This window comes from Capsella rubella, unplaced genomic scaffold, assembly GCF_000375325.1.
Source record: "Capsella rubella cultivar Monte Gargano unplaced genomic scaffold, Caprub1_0 scaffold_2, whole genome shotgun sequence".
Classification (NCBI taxonomy): domain Eukaryota; kingdom Viridiplantae; phylum Streptophyta; class Magnoliopsida; order Brassicales; family Brassicaceae; genus Capsella; species Capsella rubella.
Genome location: NW_006238922.1, coordinates 6,802,100 through 6,825,060, shown reverse-complemented (window position 1 = coordinate 6,825,060; position 22,961 = coordinate 6,802,100). Strand labels below are relative to the sequence as shown.

The 22,961-nt window shown below is 32.4% G+C and overlaps 3 protein-coding genes and 1 pseudogene across 3 annotated transcripts; 2 read left to right on the top strand and 2 right to left on the bottom strand.

Annotated features, from left to right (window-relative positions):
* Positions 1-963: 963 nt before the first annotated feature.
* Positions 964-2,570, bottom strand: LOC17896106. Its single transcript, XM_006301381.2, has 5 exons — positions 2,513-2,570; positions 2,036-2,214; positions 1,667-1,931; positions 1,383-1,552; positions 964-1,259 (listed from the first exon to the last, which is right to left on the bottom strand). The coding sequence occupies exons 2-5, from the start codon at positions 2,208-2,210 to the stop codon at positions 1,105-1,107; spliced, it is 765 nt and encodes a 254-aa protein (XP_006301443.2). The 5' UTR covers positions 2,211-2,214; positions 2,513-2,570; the 3' UTR covers positions 964-1,104.
* Positions 2,571-6,178: 3,608 nt separating this feature from the next.
* LOC17894240 (early nodulin-20) lies at positions 6,179-7,222 on the top strand. Its single transcript, XM_006300968.1, has one exon. The coding sequence runs from the start codon at positions 6,179-6,181 to the stop codon at positions 7,220-7,222; it is 1,044 nt and encodes a 347-aa protein (XP_006301030.1).
* A 9,639-nt stretch (positions 7,223-16,861) lies between these two features.
* LOC17896424 (uclacyanin-3) lies at positions 16,862-17,917 on the top strand. Its single transcript, XM_023788483.1, has 3 exons — positions 16,862-17,133; positions 17,210-17,282; positions 17,315-17,917. The coding sequence occupies exons 1-3, from the start codon at positions 16,862-16,864 to the stop codon at positions 17,915-17,917; spliced, it is 948 nt and encodes a 315-aa protein (XP_023644251.1).
* A 593-nt stretch (positions 17,918-18,510) lies between these two features.
* Positions 18,511-20,383, bottom strand: LOC17894425 (annotated as a pseudogene).
* Positions 20,384-22,961: the final 2,578 nt, after the last annotated feature.

The following is a 22,961-nucleotide window of genomic DNA, read 5'->3' as shown; positions in this document are numbered from 1 at the left end:
ACCAATAATAATTATAGACACAAATTATCTTTATATATGTGTAAATTTATATATTTAAATACTGTATAAATACCTTTTAAAAATAATTTAAAAACTTTATAAAAACTTTGTAAACTTTTTAAAAACCCTATAAAACCTTATAAATGTCGTTTAGACCCTTTTAAAACCTTATAAATGTCGTTTAGACCTTTTTAAAACCTTATAAATATTTGGATTTAGTCTCCCAGTACTAATGATGATCTTGATATACCTTATCAACCGTATAAAAATTTATAATTTTTCATATTAAACAACAAGGAAACAAAAACATAATCACAGCCAACAAAACACTCATTCAGTTTCTAATACTAACCCTATAAACAAATACCTCACCCTTGATGATAGAAAAAAAGAAAAAAACATAACCCAATTAATATTAGCCACGTGGCTGGAAGGACGAGTGAAAAAAGTCTCGTTTTAAGAAACGTTTCTTTTGATTAATCGTATTTGTGTTTTATTTTTTGAACAATTATTCGGTGGGACGATGCATAACTACGGCGTTGCTCATGCTCTAAGAAACCAAGAAATGTGAAATTTGTTATGTTATTATATAAATTTTTAACATTCTACGAAATTGTAATTCACGAAATCTTGACACATTTCAATTAACTGATTATATTTGAATACATTATATAATATTTTCATCAAACAAAGCATATACTACTTAGTTGAGCCGGTAAATTTGGAAATTTGTTTCAGAATGAAATCATATGCTTTGTTTGATGAAAACGATACAAAAATGTGGCAACATCATCTTAACATGCTTTGAAGAGGTTACTGACCTTTGTATACATGAAAGCATGAAACCAAACCATAATAAAACATATTTTAGCAAAACACAAGAATCGACACAAACAAACATTAAATAACTAATAAGATCCTTCACAAACACACAATACAGATTAGTCTAATTAAGTGGTAGACAAATAGATATCCTAAACATAGACAAAGCATTTGGTAGAAAGAACTTCACAAGTCAATCTCTACGCCCATAAAACAAACAGAGCAAGTCATACAGAGTAGTAGACAACAAGACAGACATGCATGATAACCAAAACAGATAACCTAAAAGAGAGGATGGTTCTTGAAGGCGTTAAGAACTTCGCATTCGATCTCTACATCCAAAGCATCTTCACGGTCCAAAGCTTCTTGAAGTTTAGCCAAACATATATATAGAGGAAACCCATAGTCTTTGGTTGAGGGCAAGATCCAACCTCTCCCTACAAAACAGTACAAGCAATGTATGTAAATTGCATTACACAGTCAAAGGAGTAGGACATAATGAAACCAGCAATGATAATAAACAACTGTGTAAATAGTAACATCATTAGGTTTAGACTTACTCCATCCTGTTAGGTGATTGGATCCACGCGGGTCTAGAACCTTCAGATGTATTTGCACGCAAATCAGCTCACCCCGCGGTAAGATTTCACCGTCAGCTAAAAGCAAATTCATGGTCAAGTCGTCACCTTCTCTAGAGTGAGAGTCTCCCTTTGGATACAGCTTAAGAGTCCTGTGTAAAACATTAATCATCCACTTGTTAGCAAGTTACCACTAGAATGCAAACATATAACAATCAATATATCAGAAAAGATAAAAGAACAAACTTCTATAGACTCACACTCACCATTTCTTTTCTCCCATTGCAAAGGTTTTCGACACGTAATCATTCTGTTTCAGAACAGAGAAATCCCTAACCTTCCAAGAGAATTTGTGAAAAGGAAGTGTCTCACCAAACGAGACAGGTGATGGAACAACCACCACATGAGCACCAAACTTACATTCCCCATGCCAGTTAAAACCATCTTCAGTGTCATTGAACTTTTCAAGTGGAAGCATTTGAGATACTCCCCACACAGTTTTTGATGAATCAAACCTCTTCACCTCCACATCTACATGGATATACACATATTACTGATTCATCCATACACATATTACTGATTCATCCATATAGAGAGAAATAGATATAGATAAGTAAGGGTATGTGCATACGAACCTTGAACTGAGAAGTACTTGTTCTCTTTCATGTTAAACACAAAGAAAGAGAGATAAGCAAAGACCTCCTTGGGTGGTGTTGTTGTCGATGAGAAGCAGCTCTTGTCAAGTTCCACATACATTGACACAAAGCCCTTTCCATTATCTTCTTCGTTTCCTTGAGGGTAAACAATCATTCTCCTGATTTCATTTGTTGAAAACATAGATGGGTTAGAAAAAGACAACATTTTTCTTACTTATAGTGATGAAAGGTATGAACTTTAGTCTAGAACAAGGTCACAAAAGGTATGAACTTTAGTGTAGAACAAGGTCACAAAAGGTATGAACTTTAGTCTAGAACAAGGTCACAAATGGTATGTAACTTAGTTTTAGAACAAAGATCACATTTTTCTTACTTATAGTGATGAAAGGTATGCACTTTAGTGTAGAACAAGGTCACAAAAGGTATGTAATTTAGTTTAGAACAAAGATCACATACCAGCTGTGTCTACCGGACGAGAAAAGAGGGGACTCGTATTTGGTGTTGTTGATAGCAGTAAGCTAGTGTTGAATGAAAAGTCCATTAGCCCATGATATTATAAGAGTTTTATTCATTAGAAATTCATATAAATTTCTATTTAAGAACACTATAAAATAAGGCCATGGAGCTTACTCATATGTGCTTTGCGGATGACATTATGATCTTCACGGATAGGAAACCCTCTTTTTTGGAGGGGATTTTAGAGGTTTTTAAGGACTTTGCATCAATGTCAGGGCTAAGGTTATCTCCAACGGTTATACCATGCTAGAGATGCTAAAAAAACAAATTAATAATTTTTTACTTATATAATTATGATTTAATTTTTTAATAAAATTGGACCATTCACAAAGGTACATATATACTTTGTCAGAGAAATAGTGTTAGAGCATCCTCAATGCATAAGCTTTAAAAATGAATCTTAAGATTTTTTTAATAATTTAATTGAAAAAAGTGGATCTTATAATTTCTTTAGTACCTTATATAAGGTACCCTATCTTATATATATGGTTGAATTATGTATTAAATTTTAATTAAAATTAGCTAAGGATCAAGCTAAGATTCAGCATTGAGGATGGTCTTAGACCATGATTATCAAGGGTTTCTTAGAAAACTCTTAAGCTAAGAAAAGTGATGAAAAACTAAGAAAAGTTAATATATGTCTCTTGCATAAGAGACTTCTTTTACCTTTTCTTAACTTTTTTAGCCTAAGATTTTACTAAAAACCTACCAATAATTATGCTCTTAGCACCCGATTCTTTAAATTAGTACTTCTAGAGTGTTTTTATTTTCTCTTTCTTATTTTTTTTTCTATTTTACATTTTTCTTTTTGTTAACACCCTTGCTAAGCATCCCTTGTTGGAGATGCCCTAAGCATAAGCTTAGAGAAATCAACGCTTTTCTTGGCTGGAGTCTACGGCTCTAATAGAGCAGCTATTCTTGCTCGCTTCCCTTTTGCTTGCGATACTTTGCATGTGCGCTATTTAGGCTTACCTTTGCTTACTAAGCGGATGTCTCTGGATGATTGTCTCCCTCTTCTTAAACGTATTAGACAACGGATAACCTCCTGGAAGAGTCGCTTTCTCTCCTTTGCCTTCAACTTTTAGATTTGGTAATTGTAAGTCTTACAAATTTTTGGATTTCAGCTTTTCGGTAACCGAGCGCTTGTGTTCAGGAGAAAGAGAGAATTTGTTCCGCTTTTCTTTCGTCTGGGCCAGAGCTAAATGCGAGGAAAAATAAGATTGCTTGGAAGGATGTGTGTGCTCCTAAATATGAAGGGGGGGGGGGTTTGGGGTTGAAATCATTGGCTGAAACAAATAAAATGAGCTGCTTTAAGTTAATTTGGAGAATAATTTCTGGTACAAACTCTTTGTGGGTGAACTATATTCAAAGGGAGCTCCTCCGGTCGGCTTCTTTCTCGTCTATATGTGGTAATACGACAAAAGGAAGTTGGATGTGGAAGAAATTGCTTAAATACAGATCTCATGCTGGGGATTTTGCTCTGATGCATGTAAGGAGTGGCTTACAAACATCTTTTTGGATTTTGCTCTGATGCATGTAAGGAGTGGCTTACAAACAGCATATAATATTGTACCAAGGACTTTTTTTGGGTTAAATATAATTTTACATTCAATCAAATAATAATAATAATAATAATTTAGAGAGTCACCATTTGGAGCGGTTCTTATTTTTATGGTATACAATAAAAGAATTTACTAAGCTTGGTATTCATCAATTTATATTCCCTCTTATAGTTTCTTTTCACAATAGTTATTTAGATATTCGTTTTTCCTTAATTCACTAATTTTCATTTATATTTTTAAATTATTTTGAAATTTTTACAATAATTTAATAAAGTTAAATTATCACCAAAATATTTACCAAATATTCATAATTATAAATATTTTTAAACCTCAAAATATGTGGTATCTCAATCCCGACTAAAATATGATTATACAATTTCTTCATATTATGATTTACATGCAAACCACCGGTTAAATCTTCATCTTATTACATTATAACAAATATATCATCTACTTTACCACTACTGTTTTCTTACACCTTATAATCATATCTTACTTTTAAAGCATTTTCTTTACCACCACCTAAAATATGTTTCAAATGCATTAAGTCAAGTCAATTATGTTATTTCCTTTCACTTTTGCATAATATAATTTTTTTATTTGTGTTGTAAATTTGTAATCTTAGATTCGATAAATTAACAACACATTTCAATATCACAAATCAATAACTTGGCAAATATAACGATCATGTTAATGACTAATATTGACAAAACAAACTTTACATAATTTTTTTTGTTAATTTTTGTTTTATATACTTTTGACACGTTTTAACAATATTTCAATTAAAAAAAAAAACTTGCTAAGTTTGGTGTTCTTCAATTTATATTCTCCTCTTATAGTTTCTTTGCACAATAAAGCTCTTCATGAGCCATCTGTTGTAAACTAGAGAGAATATAAAAAAGGAATTCGTGTGTATATTTATTCATAAGTTATGAATCCATTATATAAGGATGAATACAACCAAAAACTAATACAATTACGAGAAGAGTTTAGCCGCCTAGCAAACAGATGGACCGGACTTGGTGATGGGTTTGACTGGACTAATTGATTTATGGACCGGACCGGGCTTGTTATGACAGTCCACCATTTGGTTTACTCAACAGCAAACACTACAAAAAATTGGGTGTATGTGACTTTACGGTTCATAAAAGCTTAATCAAACAAATTTCAATCACGTTAGGGTCAATCACAACTACAGTTTTCTGAAAGTAAACACTCTAGATCAGCGTATAGCACCGCACTGTTAAACCTAGAGCTACGAATCACGTGTACACAACAACCCTTGTGTTATAAGCTTCAAACGATCCATAGTTACAAACCAACAAAAACTAAGCAAGGTTTTGATGATACCAAAAAACCCATCCGCCCTAAGAGTTATACAGCAAAATCAGGCACTAAAACTAAAATGTTCACATAATTTTAAGAAGATGGAAAACACAAAGGGGGAAGACGATAGAAGAGAAAGAAGATCGATTTCGTGTTTTACCTAGCTCGCTTCAACATCTGCTGAAGATACTCCTACAAATTGTGGACACACTCTCAATGTTTGTTGAAAGCCAATTTGATGGAGGTGAATTTGTAACGAAAAACCTTGGGAAGAGTAAGAGGTATGATCTTAAATAATAAGAGTAAAGGTTAAGCGTTGTGGTTGTTTTTAAAGGATTCTAGTGATGATGACATGGCAAATTATGAGGAAATGTTGAGAAGCTGAGGTGAATAGCTTAAGGAGCCTTGAAACCTCTCTTATTAGTAAGTAATTTTTTTTAATTAATTGAAGTATATAATTTATGCACAAGTCAAACCTTTTAGTACGTAGTTGTATACAATAAGATAATTTTTTCCATTATATTAAAAACACTAAAATAAGTAAAGCCTATTCATCTAGAGAAAAGGAAAAAAAAACTAAACTAATCCTCCTAATAAGACAAGGATTATGATTAGGGGATCGTAAAACTATATAAATAGAGCACTTACGTGACATATTTTTTCCACCAAAACATTCATCTATACTTCTCTTCTTCTTCCGATGCATACGATCCGAACCATGGCCACGAAGAAGATCTTTGTCTTTATGACTGTGATCATGTTTCTCTTAAGTTGCACCTCAGCTAAAACGTACAAAGTCGGAGGTTCCAACTATGGATGGACTGTGAAGGACGACTCTTGGGCTGAACATAAACAATTCCACGTTGGAGATTCCCTCATCTTCCAATACGATAAGAACGTCAACGACCTTGCTCAAGTTTCCAACGCTAAAGAGTATATGTCATGCGATGTTTCTTCTCCTAAAGTTGTTTACAACACCGGACACGATGTCGTAACCTTCAAGGAACCAGGACATTACTACTTCATCACCTCTAATCATATTCAATGCGTCAATGGACTTAAACTCGACGTTCTTGTCGTCCATGAACCTTCACGTCCTACTCCTCCACCACCTAGCAAGAACCATGAACCATCACATCCTACTCCTCCACCACCACCTAGCAAGAACCAAGGCCCTTCACGTCAAAGTCCTCCTCCACCATCAAGCAAGAACCATGAACCCTCACGTCCAAGTCCTCCTTCACCACCACCGAGCAAGAACCAAGGCCCTTCACGTCCAAGTCCTCCTCCACCACCACCAAGCGAGAACCAAGGACCGTCACGTGAGATTCCTACACCAACACCGAGCAAGAGAGGAAGGATCTACAAGGTAGGTGATTCCAAAGGATGGAGCGTGTACAACAGTTACTACTACTACAGGTGGAGTGAAACTAAACAGTTCCGTGTTGGAGATACTCTCTATTTCGAATACAACAAGAACCTCAATGACGTTAGAGAAATAAGCGATGATCTTGAGTTCAGATCATGTGAACCAACTTCTGCCGTAGCTGTGTACAAGACAGGACATGATCTCATCAAGCTTACAAAACCAGGAGTGCATTACTTTGTAAGCTTAAAGACAGGTCTTTGTCAGGCTGGGATTAAGCTTCGAGTCAACGTGCTACCATCAACAGAAGACGATACTACTCTGCCTAATGTTCCCAAGATTAACCGCTGCAACAGGTGGTCGTGGTGGTTATGCCTTTTAAGACCTAATCACTAAGCATAGAGATTATTGGTTTTAAGGTTTTTTCTTGTGTTTTATTAAGAGGTTTTGGTTTTAATTTTATTTAGTCGTTTCGTGTGGTTGAAATACATTGTTTCAGTTATTTTTCTTATATTTTCGTCGTTTATAATTTTGATGATGAGAATGCCCATAGTGTAATAAACATGAACATTTCATTTTGTTTCATGCTTCTATGCCTTGTTTCGACAATACACATCTTTGTGGACTTAGAAAAAAAAAGTGCAAAAAATTGTGTTATTTACGACTATTGAATTCTAAGTGAAATCTCTGATACACTATGATTTGCCATATAGCATTAATTTGACTCAAAACGATTTGAGGTTTACCTTAACAGAAGAAGTCAATAAGAGATTAATGCTAAATTTCACATAGAAGTTTAGTAAACTGATAAGTAGGAGATAAACCAAACCATGATAAAACAGGTCAACACACAACACAAAGCTGAAATAACTAAAAAGATCCTTAATAAACGCATACAACAGAACAGACTAGTCATATTCGATCTCTACGCATAATAGAAAGGGGTGGTTTTTGATGGTGTTTGATCATCGACTACATGATCAAAGAGTGCTCATCATTCTTGACGATGTAGATGATCTAGAGAAATTGGAGGTATTGGCTGATGAACTTTCTTGGTTCGGTCATGGAAGTCGGATCATCTTTACCACTGAAGATAAGCATGGGATTCATGATATCTACAAGGTGGATAGTCCGTCCATAGAAGAAGCTCTGGAGATCTTATGTCTCTCTGCATTCAAACAAACTTCTATACAAGATGGCTTTGAAGAGGTTGCCATATAAAGTAGCTGAGCCTTGCGGCTACCTCCCATTAGGCCTTTGTGTCGTGGGTTCATCTTTGCGTGGGCAGAGCAAGCAAAAGTGGGAACGTCAATTATCTAGGATCGAAGCTAGTCTTGATGGAAAAATTGAGACTTGTTTCTTTGTAGTATAAGAAACAAAGGAGGTGTTACAGTCAACAATTTGGAATGGCATACATCACTGTATTTTAAGTCAAAACATCTGGTCATATGTCATGGTGACTTGCTTCGCCAACGAAGCGGATGCCATGAAGTGGATGTGACTATGAGCGAGATTACATTTGAGTTCAACCACAAGTACGAAGGTGACAAGATTATTGAGTGCGGTGTACAGATCTTGACAGAGGAAGCTGAGGGTAGCAGCAGCAGCAGCGAAGTGGACAACAACAATCACAACATAGATGGAGATGGAGACTATGAAGAAGAAGGTTTCAAATTCTCCCAAGATGAAAACATCAAAACCAGTAAACATACAGGTTTTAGGAGTTGGCTTAGGAAGCTTGGTCTCTAAAAGAAGAAGATGAATATGACGGAGCAGAGTTCTCGCAGAATCTCATGATAAGACCAAACCAGTTTTTATATATATATATAAGAGAGGGAGGATTGATGAAATTTGAAAACATCATTGGTTGTTGGATTTAGGTTGGGAAACTTAATCTTTAAGGTTGTAGATTTGAGTCAGGGGAAGAAGATACTTGTTGCCTTGAGGGTATATTTGTAATTTACTAACTATTAGTTATGCATTTGATTAACGATCACTGATTCTGAGCATTAGCGCCATTACTGATTCTGGTCGCTTAGGTCTTCCCATTAACGATCATAAGTATTTGGCATACACTACAGACCAGTTTCCTTTAGAAGATGTATTGCTCTGTTCTGTAGTCCGTTGCGATACTTGGACCCTTAGGGATTCTGATCTCGAATGGAAAGGAGCTGCTTCATTTGTGTTCATTAAAAAAGCTGTAACCAAGGTTTTTCTAGTTTAGCTGATATTCATTTAGATACATGGATTCTTAGTACAATCTTTTGTGTATTCAAACACTAAATTCATATCTAAGCTAAATTTATAAGTTGATGGGTTGATAATGATTATATATAATGGATATCGTAACACATTAGAGTAGACAGTAGGAGAAAACTAGGACTTAAAAAATATATACAGTATGTGCAAAATTGTGTTGTGCCTTCAATAACCTGTACTGATTGGTGAACAAAAGACAAAGCTTATCCATCCGAATTTTTGTCATTACAAGGTTATGCATGATTGAATCCTTGCACAATTGTTTAGATAACACCGTTTGGTTGAGACAACAAAAGCAATGCATTGGCTTCATTGCTTTGGAGCAGTGCCTTCTATTGTGAGCATAAAAGGAAAAACCCATAAAAGAAGGTTGATAGCATTGGAGAAAATAGAAGCATTGCAGCTCACACTGTGCATTGAGAAGTAGGCATGGGGCAAAATATTCATTAGATTCGCTTCGTTTCGATTCGATTCGAAAAATTCAAATATCTATAAGATATTGAAGCGAAGCAAATATGAAAATGTAGTATTCGTAAAAACCAAAGCAAATAACAAATATTGATTTTTTAATGTCGAATATCCGCTTCGCTTCGTGTATATATATATGTATAAATATAAATCATTATATAATATGTGTATTTATAGATTTGGATTTATATCTAACAGGCCTATTATTCAAATTATTATATTTGGGCATGTTGGGCTTTTTGCTAAATGTTGTTCTTAAGCAAATAACATTTTTATTAGAAAAATCAGTATTAAAAATAAAATTTGAGAATCCTATGGACGGTGGTTACATTTCCTTCTTATTTTGAAAACATGTCAAACAAAAACCTCTAATATCTCATATTTTGCACTTTATGTTTATGTACTATGTGTTTTTAGTTTCAAAAAATTTAGATGAGTCGAAGCGAAGCGAATAATTCGCGAATAAAAAAATAGTAAATTTGCTCTTTGGAAAGTTTGATATGTATAATATGATACATGTACATATATCTGTACAATGCTTATAATGAGTTTTGTTTTTAGAAAGTTTGATATGTACAATTTGATACATGCACAGATAGTAAACAACTGTACATATATATACATTATGTTATATGTAGATACAAATATATGTACGTGTATGTGTACAATAGGATACATGTACAGTATATATAAAAATATATTTGAGGTTATCAGGTAAAAAAATAGATTTTTATCTACTTAAAATTTTTTAGAAAACAAACATCAATTGACTAGTATATTATTTATTAGATTGAAAAGATAAACATAATAAATAATTAATAAATAGAAAAAAGCAAAAAAAAAATAAAAATGATTTCTTTAGGACAAAAAATGGTTTGTTTTTTATTCATTTAGGATGACATTTCTCTTTCTTCTCTCTCTCACAACTGCTATATCTCATAGTTGGGTCGTACAATGTTAAATGTGTATTTATCCAATTGTAAATAGTACATATACTACTTTCCTAATTAAGTTCTGAAAATGTACTAAAAATGCCAATATTGATTTTATTATATTTGTGGACCAAATCATTAACAGGTTAAATAAATCAGTACTAATAACACAACCTAACAACTAATAAGTTATACATTTCAGAAGCAAAAATTATCAGCTTCGAAGGCAGAGAGCTGAGATAAACCGTCAAGAATCTCAGATCCAAGCAGTTGTTGGAGGCAGCCAAATAGCACTGAATTTACCGCCTGATTCTGGAGCCAACTTCGTTGATGAGTCTGATCAGAGTGAGGCTCCGTCTATCTCCATCTAATGTCATTTTAGAAGTGATGATAGTTGTGAAAAGTGTGAATGATCATGTGTGTGTGTGTGTGTGTGTGTGTGTGTGTGTGTGTGTGTGTCTGTGATGACATCTAGGTGCGGGAATACCAGTGGAGGATCTGGCTAAAATGATGGGAACTATAAGGCTGAGCCGTCTGAAACATATGGCTAGGACATTGAATAAGCCTTGTACTAATGGTGCAGAGTCAAGTAACACATGAGCAACAGATGCAAATACAAGATGTAATAAAGCTAGCTAATTTATATATATAACAACATATATTCAGAGAGAGAGAGAGAGAGAGATCTAACTTGATTAAGGCTACGTCAATGGATAGGTGCAATGTCAAGTGGGCTACTTTTAAGTCACGCCAATGTATTTTTTAAGATTTATAAACCGCTTATATATATTTTTGACTAAACATAAATTGCTAACGAAAAATTAATCATGTTATCATCTCAGTAACATAATTATAGTGGTGTGTATGAAACGACAAAGCTAATAAAACTATATTTTAACGGTGTGTATGAAATGACAAAGCCAATTCAAGCTAAACTTTGAGAAACATTTCAAAATGTCATACTTTTCGGTCTTAAATTTAAAGAGTTATGCTTTATCCTAATTTTCTCGTTTTAAATCTAACTAATTTATATTTAAATAGGGTTTAATGTTTAAATGGGATTGATTCACCTAATTTAAGATTCCTAGCTGCACTCAGTGCCACATCATTCCAAAAACCTACAAAGACGTCATTACTCATTTAGTATGCAAAGAAGTCATTACTCATTTAGTATGAGTTAATATTTGGTGTTGTTTAATTTCCAAGTGAGAAAGAATAGAGCTTTGAGAGGAATAGTGATCTATATAGATAAAATAATTTTATAAAACACAGAGAATTATTATATCAGATAATGGTGAAAAGCTAAGTATCAAAACCTCTTTCATAGGTTTTTCTCTACTAATGGGTTTCCAAATAAATAGGTTACTAAAGGTAAATAAACTACCATATATACAAATAATTCATTTACAATCATGAAGATGATTCAAAGACTATACTGTATAAGGGTTGTTAACAACAAAGAGTATTGTAAAGAAAAGTTTAAGCTTTATAAAATTTTTAAACTTTTAAAAATGTTTAAAATATTATAAAATATAAATTTTAATATATATATATATTATAAATATTTAAACTTTATTAAAAATTTACGTGTTGTTAATATTTTAACTCTATAGAAAGTTTAAAATAAAATATTATTGACGATTCCATAAGTTTAACATGAGTTTGGTTTTTAGAAAGTTTGATATGAACAATTTGATACATGCACAGCTAGTAAACAACTGTACATATATATATATATACAGTATGTTATATGTAGATACAGATATATGTACGTGTATATGTACAATAGGATACATGTACAATATATATAAAAATATATTTGAGGTTATCAAATAAAGAAAAAATAGATTTTTCTCTACTTAAAAGTTTTTAGAAAACAAATATCAAGTGACTAGTATATTAGTTATTAGATTGAAGAGATAAACATAATAAATAAAAAAAATTAAAAAAACCAAAAAATTAAAAAAAAGAATTTTAAAATTTGATTTTTTTTTAAGGAAAAAAATGATTTGTTTTTTGATTCATTTACGATGACATTTCTCTTTCTTCTCTCTCTCACAACTACTATATTTCATAGTGTATTTCTCCAATTGTAAATAGTACATGTACTATTTTCCTAATTAAGTTCTGAAAATGTACTAAAAATGCCAATTATAATTTTATTATATTTGTGGACCAAACAGTTAACATGTTAAATAATTCAGTACTAATAACACAACACAGCAACTAATAACTTATACATTTCAAGGACTGATTCAACACAACACAACACAATGAGCGACCACCAAAAGTATTTTTTCTCTCCTCTCTCCTGACCAATTTTTGTCAGTCCACTTTTTGTCTACTTCTTCTTTTTTTCATCGTTTCTCTCTCCACTCCCTCTCTCTCTCTAAACCCTTCTACCCTTTAAAGCATCTTTAAGGGGATAAGTGGGAAGATGTATTTTAGGGTTTTTTTAATCATATTAATAATGTAAGAGGTTAAGTTAAGAACCATAATTATAGAGTTGATTATTGGTTGAACCTCTAGAATCTTAAATATTAAATAATATAATAATGTAGAACATATTTAAAATTTTAAAATTAAATAAATAACTTTTAAATTGAAAACATTTAAAAATAAACATAAAATTGATTTGAAAATAAAAAGAAACAGAAAAAACAATTCAAAATTATTAATAACAAAAAAAAACAATGAAGATAAAAATGAGAAACATAAAAAGATACAAACATATTAATTAAAATGAGAAACATAAAAAGATACAAACATATTAATTAAATCACACAAACATATTAATCAAAGCACCAAAACAATGAAGATAAAAATGAGAAACATAAAAAGAATAATGTTTTCTTTTACAAAAAATAAAACCCTAAAAAAAAAAAAAATACCCTGAAAAAAAAAGAAAAAAGAAAAGAAAAAAAAATAATACCCTCTCACCACTCCACACGTGGCATAAGACCCTTATCTCAAAACATCTTAACCAACACCCGGATGGACCTTACCATTTAACTGTTTCGTTTTTTTGGCCTTTTTTTTGGCCTAAGGCCCTTGGGTTTATTGTGTTAAAGATGCCCTTATGCATTAATAATAAATAGAAGTGAATAAGAGTAAAATTGTAATATATTTTTTGTTGAGAGATCGTAGGTAGGAAAATGAAAATATTTAATATTTTAGGTATTAAATTCCACGTTTTTATTATTTTGAGTATTATTCTTCCAACCAGAAAAGATAATGTATTAAACATCTAAATAAAAAATATATGAGGTATTTTTAAGCTTTTTTCCCTAAAATATAGGCCTTATCGTGTTATGGAAAAATGACCTTTTAAACTCCATACTCCTCAAATATTTGTTACTTAATAAAATATGGGTCTTATTGTGTTATGGAATAATGTGCTTTTAAAGTCTATAACAAAGATTGATCTAAATCGTGTATTGTGTGGTGACAAATCAATGGTTACTTGTCACCATGAGGATCGATTTTGGGTAGATATGCATTCTTGGATATGTGTTGTTGTGTGGGACCCTGGTTTGCGGAAAGACTTAAATGAATGATTTGACCACGTAGCTATGTCATCAAAGTGAACTTATTTTTCGGTCAAGGGTTCTAAGAGAACTCCACAGTTAAGCGTGCTTATGCTGGAGAAGTCAAAGGATGGGTGACCTTCTGGTAAGTGATTGTCGGAACTGTGTTAGTGAGGCCAAAACACAAAGAAAGATCATGTGGTGATTTGTAAGGACGTAAACAAGATTTTAAGCCTCTAGGAAATATCAAACCGGTGTCGGATTGATTTGCTCACGGGCCTAGTGAGAAGACATGATGCCGATTAAGAGAGGTGGGCACATTAACTGAGAGTGAACATGAGGCCCACTAGAAGAGGTGACAGTCGGGGCGTTACATATTGTCAACACAACAAGGAGATAAGAAGGTTAAGAATGTTGAAATATTTTATATTTAAATATTTAAATATGATTTATTTTTTAATTTTTATATATTTTTCCAAAACATCTATAGCTATAATGATAACAATATTAAGTTAAAAAAATATTACAAGAAAGGAAAAAAATATATATATTGATTTCACATTTGATATTCCTAATTGGAGAAAGTAACTCAAAAATATAAGCCAAGTTTTCTAGTAACTTCAATAATTTGTATTCATTTTATGATGACTAATTTACTATATATATATTTAAAACGACTATAACATTGTTGTAATCTCAAATCAAACATAAATTTAGGGTATATGAGATAATTTTTTTTTATATGTGTTGTAATCTTAGATCGATACATTAACAACACATCAATATTACAAATCAATAACTTGGCAAATATCAAGATCATGCTAATGACTAATATTAAAAACCAAACTTTTACATAAAAATTGTTTGTTTTTCTTTTTATATATTTTTGACATGTGTTAACGAACATCTCATTAATAGGCATGACCACACTTACGGTTATCACGGTTACAGTTTATTAACCACCGGTTATGGTTATAAATTTTCTTTAAACATAACCTAAACCCTTATATATACGGTTAAAACGGTTACGGTTATATACATTATACTAGTAAAAAAATACCTATAGCCACTTGGCAGTCGCGAAATTTCGTGGCTATAAGGTGATTTTTTTTTAAAAAAGCCACGAATTATTTAAGTTACGACGCTGTAGCCACGAATGTTAAGGCGCAACCACAAATATTCAAGTGGCTATAGGGATATTTAACCATATAGTATATAATACGGTTACGGTTATTTGATGATTATGATAAAGATAATATTATAGGCAAATTTTTATATTTTCTTACCATATCAAATAATATTTATTTACAATATGAAATATATGTAATTATATGATTCAAATATTTATAGTAAATTAGTTAAAGAAATGATTTTTTTAATCAAACACAATCACAAATAAATAAATTAGTGGTTATGAACCTACAAATATTTAAAATTAAACTAATTTTGATTTGATTAATGGAAATAAGTAGTGGAGTGGATTAAAGTTATTAGTTGACATATTAAACCATGTAAGCACTAACAATGGTGATTTTGGGGTGATTAAGTTGGGTCTTAAAAATAAAAAAATGTAAATTAATTGATACTGAGTCTAATTTTAGACACTTATTTGTTAAAAGTGTCTTATTTAACACACTTTTGTTGGGTTTAGACACTCATTTGTTTAAAAAAAATAAATTAACTATTTTGGACACCCATTACAAATGTCACCATTAAACATGCCCTATAGCATTGTTTTATTAAAAGTTACAGTTAATTTTTTTATATTAAAAGTCTAAAAGCACGGTTAACCTACGGTTTTATATGGTTACGGTTGATAACACTTACTGTTAATTCATCTCCACCACCGCTTGCTTCATACTACCACCGCAGCGTGACAAGACAAGTTCGAGTTCTAAGCCACTAATGCATCACTCCTAGACGAAATCATAGAGCAGATACTTGCTCGTGCCCCAAGATGGGCTTACCCTAATCTCTCTCTCGTAAGCAATTCCTAAACAATTCATAACATTAGTATTAGTAAACATGAAGTCCAACTCAAAACCCACTGGAAATGAGTGGAGAGGCTCATGTATTATATATTACCCTACAAATCATTTTTCTCTCGATGTGGGACTTTTACTCTGATAATCGTTGAAAACGTTGTTGTTTCACCATATCTACCTCTGAATCTTCAAGAAGCACATATCCGCAAGAGATCTTAGCTACATACGCTTCAATTTCTGGTGTTTTACCTCTACCTCTCAGTTTTCCTCCTTTCTTCACCATTTTCACCGAAATCGATGTTGCCAAAAAACAATCGAAGCTTCTAAAATGATTAATCGGTGTGAATTTGAAGAATCTTAAGAAACGAAGATGAAATCACAGAAAAACGCGGAAAAAAGCTCTGATACCATGATAGAGTTCATAACAAAGATATTTGTGAAAATATAATTTTCTTCTAGATCCGCCTCTGTCGACGACATAAAAGACTTACGAGTTCTACTGCTGATCATGAGTTAGAATTACGCATGCATATCGTGGTGATCTTTTTGAAAGGAAGTTTTACGTAGCGGCAGATACAAATGATCAATTATCACAAAATATATAAGTTCTATTATCACAATGTTTTTTTAATTAGTTAAAGTATTTTATTTATGCACAAGTCAAACCTTTTAAGTAGTTGTATACAATAAAGCCTATTCATCCAGAGAAAAGGAAAAAAAAACTAAACTAATCCTCCTAATAAGACAAGGATTATGATTAGGGGATCGTAAAACTATATAAATAGAGCACTTACGTGACATATTTTTTTCACCAAAACATTCATCTATACTTCTCTTCTTCTTCCGATGCATACGATCCGAACCATGGCCACGAAGAAGATCTTTGTCTTTATGACTGTGATCATGTTTCTCTTAAGTTGCACCTCAGCTAAAACCTACAAAGTCGGAGGTTCCAACTATGGATGGACTGTGAAGGACGACTCTTGGGCTGAACATAAACAATTCCACGTTGGAGATTCCCTCATCTTCCAATACGATAAGAACGTCAACGACCTTGCTCAAGTTTCCAACGCTAAAGAGTACATGTCTTGCGATGTTTCTTCTCCTAAGGTTGTTTACAACACCGGTCACGATGTCGTAACCTTCAAGGAACCAGGACATTACTACTTCATCACCTCTAATCATATTCAATGCGTCAATGGACTTAAACTCGACGTTCTTGTCGTCCATGACCCTTCACGTCCTACTCCTCCACCACCACCAAGCAAGAACCATGAACCATCACATCCTACTCCTCCCCCACCACCTAGCAAGAACCAAGGCCCTTCACGTCAAAGTCCTCCACCACCATCAAGCAAGAACCATGAACCCTCACGTCCAAGTCCTCCTTCACCACCACCGAGCAAGAACCAAGGCCCTTCACGTCAGACTCCTCCACCACCATCACCAAGCGAGAACCAAGGCCCTTCACGTGATCAGACTCCTCCACCACCACCAACACCGAGCAAGAGAGGAAGGATCTACAAGGTAGGTGATTCCAAAGGATGGAGCGTGTACAACAGTTACTACTACTACAGGTGGAGTGAAACTAAACAATTCCGTGTTGGAGACACTCTCTACTTCGAATACAACAAGAACCTCAACGACGTTAGAGAAATAAGCGATGATCTTGAGTTCAGATCATGTGAACCAACTTCTACCGTAGCTGTGTACAAGACAGGACACGATCTCATCAAGCTTACAAAACCAGGAGTGCATTACTTTGTAAGCTTAAAGACAGGTCTTTGTCAGGCTGGGATTAAGCTTCGAGTCAACGTGCTACCATCAACCGAAGATGATACTACTCTGCCTAATGTTCCAAAGATTAACCGCTGCAACAGGTGGTCGTGGTGGTTATGCATTATCAGACCTCATCACTAAGCATACGGATCAACTAATATTTAACCAACCATGGTTTTAAGGTTTTGTTTTGATGTTTTTATTAAGAGGTTTTGGTTTTCTTTTTTATTTACTCGTTCCATGGTTGAAATACATTATTTCGTTTATTTTCTTTTCATATATTTTCGACTTTTCTATTTGTTTTGATCATGAGAATGCCCATAGTGTCATAAACATGAACATGTTCCACATGACACGGTCCTGTCCATGTGTTTAGATTCTGAACCGTGTAGACAACAATATAAGATATATGCATGTCTCGACAACGAACATCACTATGGACATCTATTGAATTCTAAGTGACATCTCTATTACACTCTGATATGCCCTATGTCATTTGCTAAATTTCACATAGAACTTTGATAAACTTGTAAGTAGGTGACAAACCAAACCATAACAAACAGATTTAAGAAAAGAACAAGTATTAACAACACACAAACAACAATAAAATTACTAATAAGATCCTTGATAAACGCATACAACATAACAGAGTAGTCACACAATGCATGCATGGTAGATTATAGATAGAGCGTAAACTTCACATTCAGTCTCAACGCACAAAATAGAGTAGTAGGCTAATAGAAGGGGTGGTTTTTGATGGTGTTAGTGATTTCACATTTCATCTCCACATTCATAGTATCTTCACCGTCCAAGTAGCCCTTCTCAATTTCAGCTAAAGGGATGGACTGAGGAAGACCCCACGATGTGGTCGAGGTCATCACCCAACTTTCAACTGCAAAACATGCCAAGTATGTAAATCACATTAGTTATAAACTTAAGACTTCTGGTTTATACTAAAGTATACATTTTGACATCTTAAGTTAAGAACACATAATGAATATGTCATCAGCATCTAATTTATCCCATAAATGAATATAGTAACATCAACATTCTTTACTTACGCCAGCCTCCTGATAGGTGATTGGATCCACGCGGGTCTAGAACCTGCATCTGTGTTCGCACCATAATCAGCTCACCAATCAATAAGCTTTCACCCTCAGCTAAATGCACATAGTTGGATAACTTGCCCTCTGAGCTAGAGTCTCCCTTTGGATACAAAGTTAGAGTCCTGCAAAACATTATTGTCCCACTTGTTCTTAGAAAGTTACAACTATATCAGAAAGCAAAAACAAAACTTTCATAGACTCACCACTTCTTCTCTCCCATTTGAAAGGTTTTGGATGCGTAATCACCCTGTTTCAGAAGAGAGAAATCACGAACACTCCAAGAGAACTTGTGAAATGGGAGATTCTCATCAACAGGGACGGGTGCTGAAGCAATCTTCACATGAGCACTAAACTCATGTTCTTCACCATCCAAGATATATCCATTGGCAGGGTCATTGAACTTCTCAAGTGGAAGAACTTGAGACACTCCCCAGACAGTTCTTGAAGCATTGAATTACTTTACTTCCACATCTACATGTTAATATGTTAAGATGTTACCACTGATTCATTCATATATATATCCATACAGAGAAAGATAGATATAGGCTTGAAGCATACGAACCTTGAACAGAGAAGTACTTGTTCTCTTTCTTGTTAAAGACAAAGAAAGAGAGATAAGCAAAGACCTCCTTGGGTGGTGTTGTTGTAGATGAGAGGCAGCTCTTGTCAAGTTCCACATACATTGACACAAATCCACTTCCATTGTCTCTTTCATTTCCTTTAGGGTACACAACCAACCTCCTGATTTTCATAAATTTGAGATAGATCGGTTACAAAAACACAAACTTTCTTACTCATACTGATGAAAGATATGAAATTTTAGTTCGGAACAAGATCACATACGTAGTGGGTTAGACAAAGACTACATTTTTCTTACTTATACTGATGAAAGGTATGAAATTTAGTTAAGAACAAGGTCACAAATGGTATGTAATTTAGTTTGGAACAAGATCACATACCATCTGTATCCACCAGACGAGAAAGGAGGGGACTCGTATCTGTTGTTGACAGTAGTAAGCTGAGAAAGTTTGACAAGAGACGAAGAAGAAGGAGGATGATCTCTCAAACTCCTCAACACTGCAGAATCTGATGCACTTGAACCTCTCTACACAATAACACAAGAGAGGGTTTTGATGTAGAGAACACAGAGCTACATAAAGTTTTGAACTTTATACTCTTTCAGACTAAGAAGAAGTTGAAAGCTTCGAACCTGAGGGAAAGAGGAAGAAGGAGGATGATTTTTTCTCCAGTTACACATAAGAGCATAAGCTTCTGCAGCACGATCCATTCTACACAGTTACACAAGACAAGATTCTGATTTAGGATTCCAAAATGTTTAAACGACGTTACAACAGAGCTATAGCTAGTGTTGTTCATTATTCTCTTAAAAAGACGAAAACTTTGAAAGCTTTGACACTTGCTGAAAACTTCGACGAACCTGTGGCGAAGAGAGACGACGAGACGGAGACGAAGACGCAAAAGAGCTTTGACACTTGTTGAAATGTTTAGTGTCACTTAGAATAGAAACTTCTGGAAGCTTGAGGTAGGGATTGGTAGAATTTATACAAGTATAACAAAACTATTATAGTGGATCCATATAAAGTCCAGCCCATAGATTAATGATAATGATCAATGAGAAGTCCATTATCCCATAACATTTAGATTTCATCAACTAAAAATTTATATAAATTTATATTTAGAGCGTGATAAAGTAACATAGAATTACTGTTTGAAGCGGTTCTTATTTTCAATATTCAAACACTTACCAACAAGCCAAACCTTAAATGAGATGGTAACATGAATTGTTACTTACAATTGATCATGTTACCATCTCATTAACAAAATTTTAATGGTGTGTATGAAATGACAACGTCAATGAAACTTTTAACAACGGAAGCTAAACTTTGGGATTTAAATGACATTTCAAAACATCGTACTTTTAACCATCATAAATCTAAAGTTGTATGCTTTATCCGACATTTTTTCCCCGTTCCAAATCTAAACAAAAATAAAGAAAATATATATTTAAATAGTTCATAAAAATCATTCGAGGACATATATAATTGAGGATCTAAATCAACTAACTAATCAACTAACTAATCAAACATGGATTTTATTGGGTTTAAGGGTTTTTTGGGTGTTATATATATTAAGAGGTTTTGGTTTTGGTTTCTTAACAAAATTTTAAACTAAGATTTGTAAAACAAAAAGGCTTTATATTGATGATCTTATTAATTTAGTAGTTTCGTGGTTGAACTATACATTGTTTTGTTAATTTTTTCATATATTTCCTTAAATTTTCTATATATAGTGTCATAAACATGGGCATGCATGTTCCACATGACACGGTCCATGTGTAAGATTCTGAGCCGTGTTAACAACAACATTATACTAATATAAGACACATCGAACCAAACTAGTTTAATTAAGATTGTGTTTAACAAAATTGTTATGTGGTATATGGTGGGTTAAATCTTCGAATATTATATAATCAAGTTATGAAAAACATTATAAAGATTATATATATACTAGATAAGAGCCCACAATTTTAACGTGGATTAAAATTTAATCTTTCACGTATGAACTAAAAATATTACATGTGTCAAAATAAGGAAAATTATAACATTAAAAAAAAAGTTAATCAATATTAATTGAATATCATATTTTTCTAATATAGATTAGGGCCCGTCTAGGGTTATTTATTTTCCAAATAAAATTAAAACTAAAATTTTATTGTAAGAATGTTATATCCAAAGTATTCAAAAAGGTTAAATTTTAAAGTTAATAAATATTTTTTTTGTTGAACAAAATTATTTATGTATCATACATATTTAAAAATCTAGTAATGTTAAATTATCCACCACCAAAAAATTTGTGAGCTATTCACCATTTTTCATAATATTACTATTAAAAAAAATTTCAAAAAATTAATTTAGATAATATACTCTAATCATGATTATACCATTATCCTAAAAAAAATAATTCCTAACTTCCAGCTTTTTAAAAAAAACTGTTCTCGCATTTTTTTTTACTTTGCAATTTATTGTATTTCTTAAACTTAATTAACTACTACAAAATTTGATGGTTAAGTTCTTACAAATTAACATCAATCCAAAAAAATGAGTTATAGTGCCTTTGAGATAAGCATTCAGAATTATTTTTTTAATTATGTAAGTATACAAAATTACATATTTGAAAAGAAAAAAATTTAGAAATCATTATACTACGAATTATATTGAATTTTGTTATCCTTATTTAAGTTAATAATGTCTCTTTTCTATTTCTCTTTTATTCACCCCTCTTGTTTTAGCCAATGAGATTGCACTATGACATATTACATTAGAATATAAATTAAAAAATAAACAACATTTAAAGATAAATTAAAATATAAATAACATTTAAATATAAATTAAAAATTTTAAAAATAACATTTAATAAACACATTTATTTTGTTGAACCCATAATCTCGTTTAATTGTACCATCTAAATATTCTTTTATAAATTTAAATAGATAAATAACATTGTATAAATTGTGTAATGTAAACTCTACTCTTTACTTATAAACCTAAATCGAAATAAACTCTTGTTTAATTGTAAAATCTAAACCATAATCCTCATTTATAAATCCAGGCAACCATATAACATGTTTAGTCGTAAAAACTAAACTTTAATCCTTCTTTATAAACTAAAATCGATAATCTCATTTAGTTGTAATTATTAAACCCTAATCTCTTTGATAAACTCAAACCAACATAACCAAAAAATTAGGTTACTGATTTAATTATAAGAAAAAATTCTAAATATATATATATATTTTTTGTAATTTTCTATTTTTATCTAATTTTTACAAAATTACTTGTGTTGCATTCTGGCATCTAATGTTTTACTTGACATATATCTCAATCACGTGAATTAGTAACTCTGAAAACCAAGTTTTATATAATAAGAATTTTTGAATTAACATAAAGGGAAACTATAATGGGTGTAACCCAAAAAAAAATAAAAAAATATATATATATATATATATATATATATATATATATATATACTACTACCTTACTTAACTTTACTTTACGTTA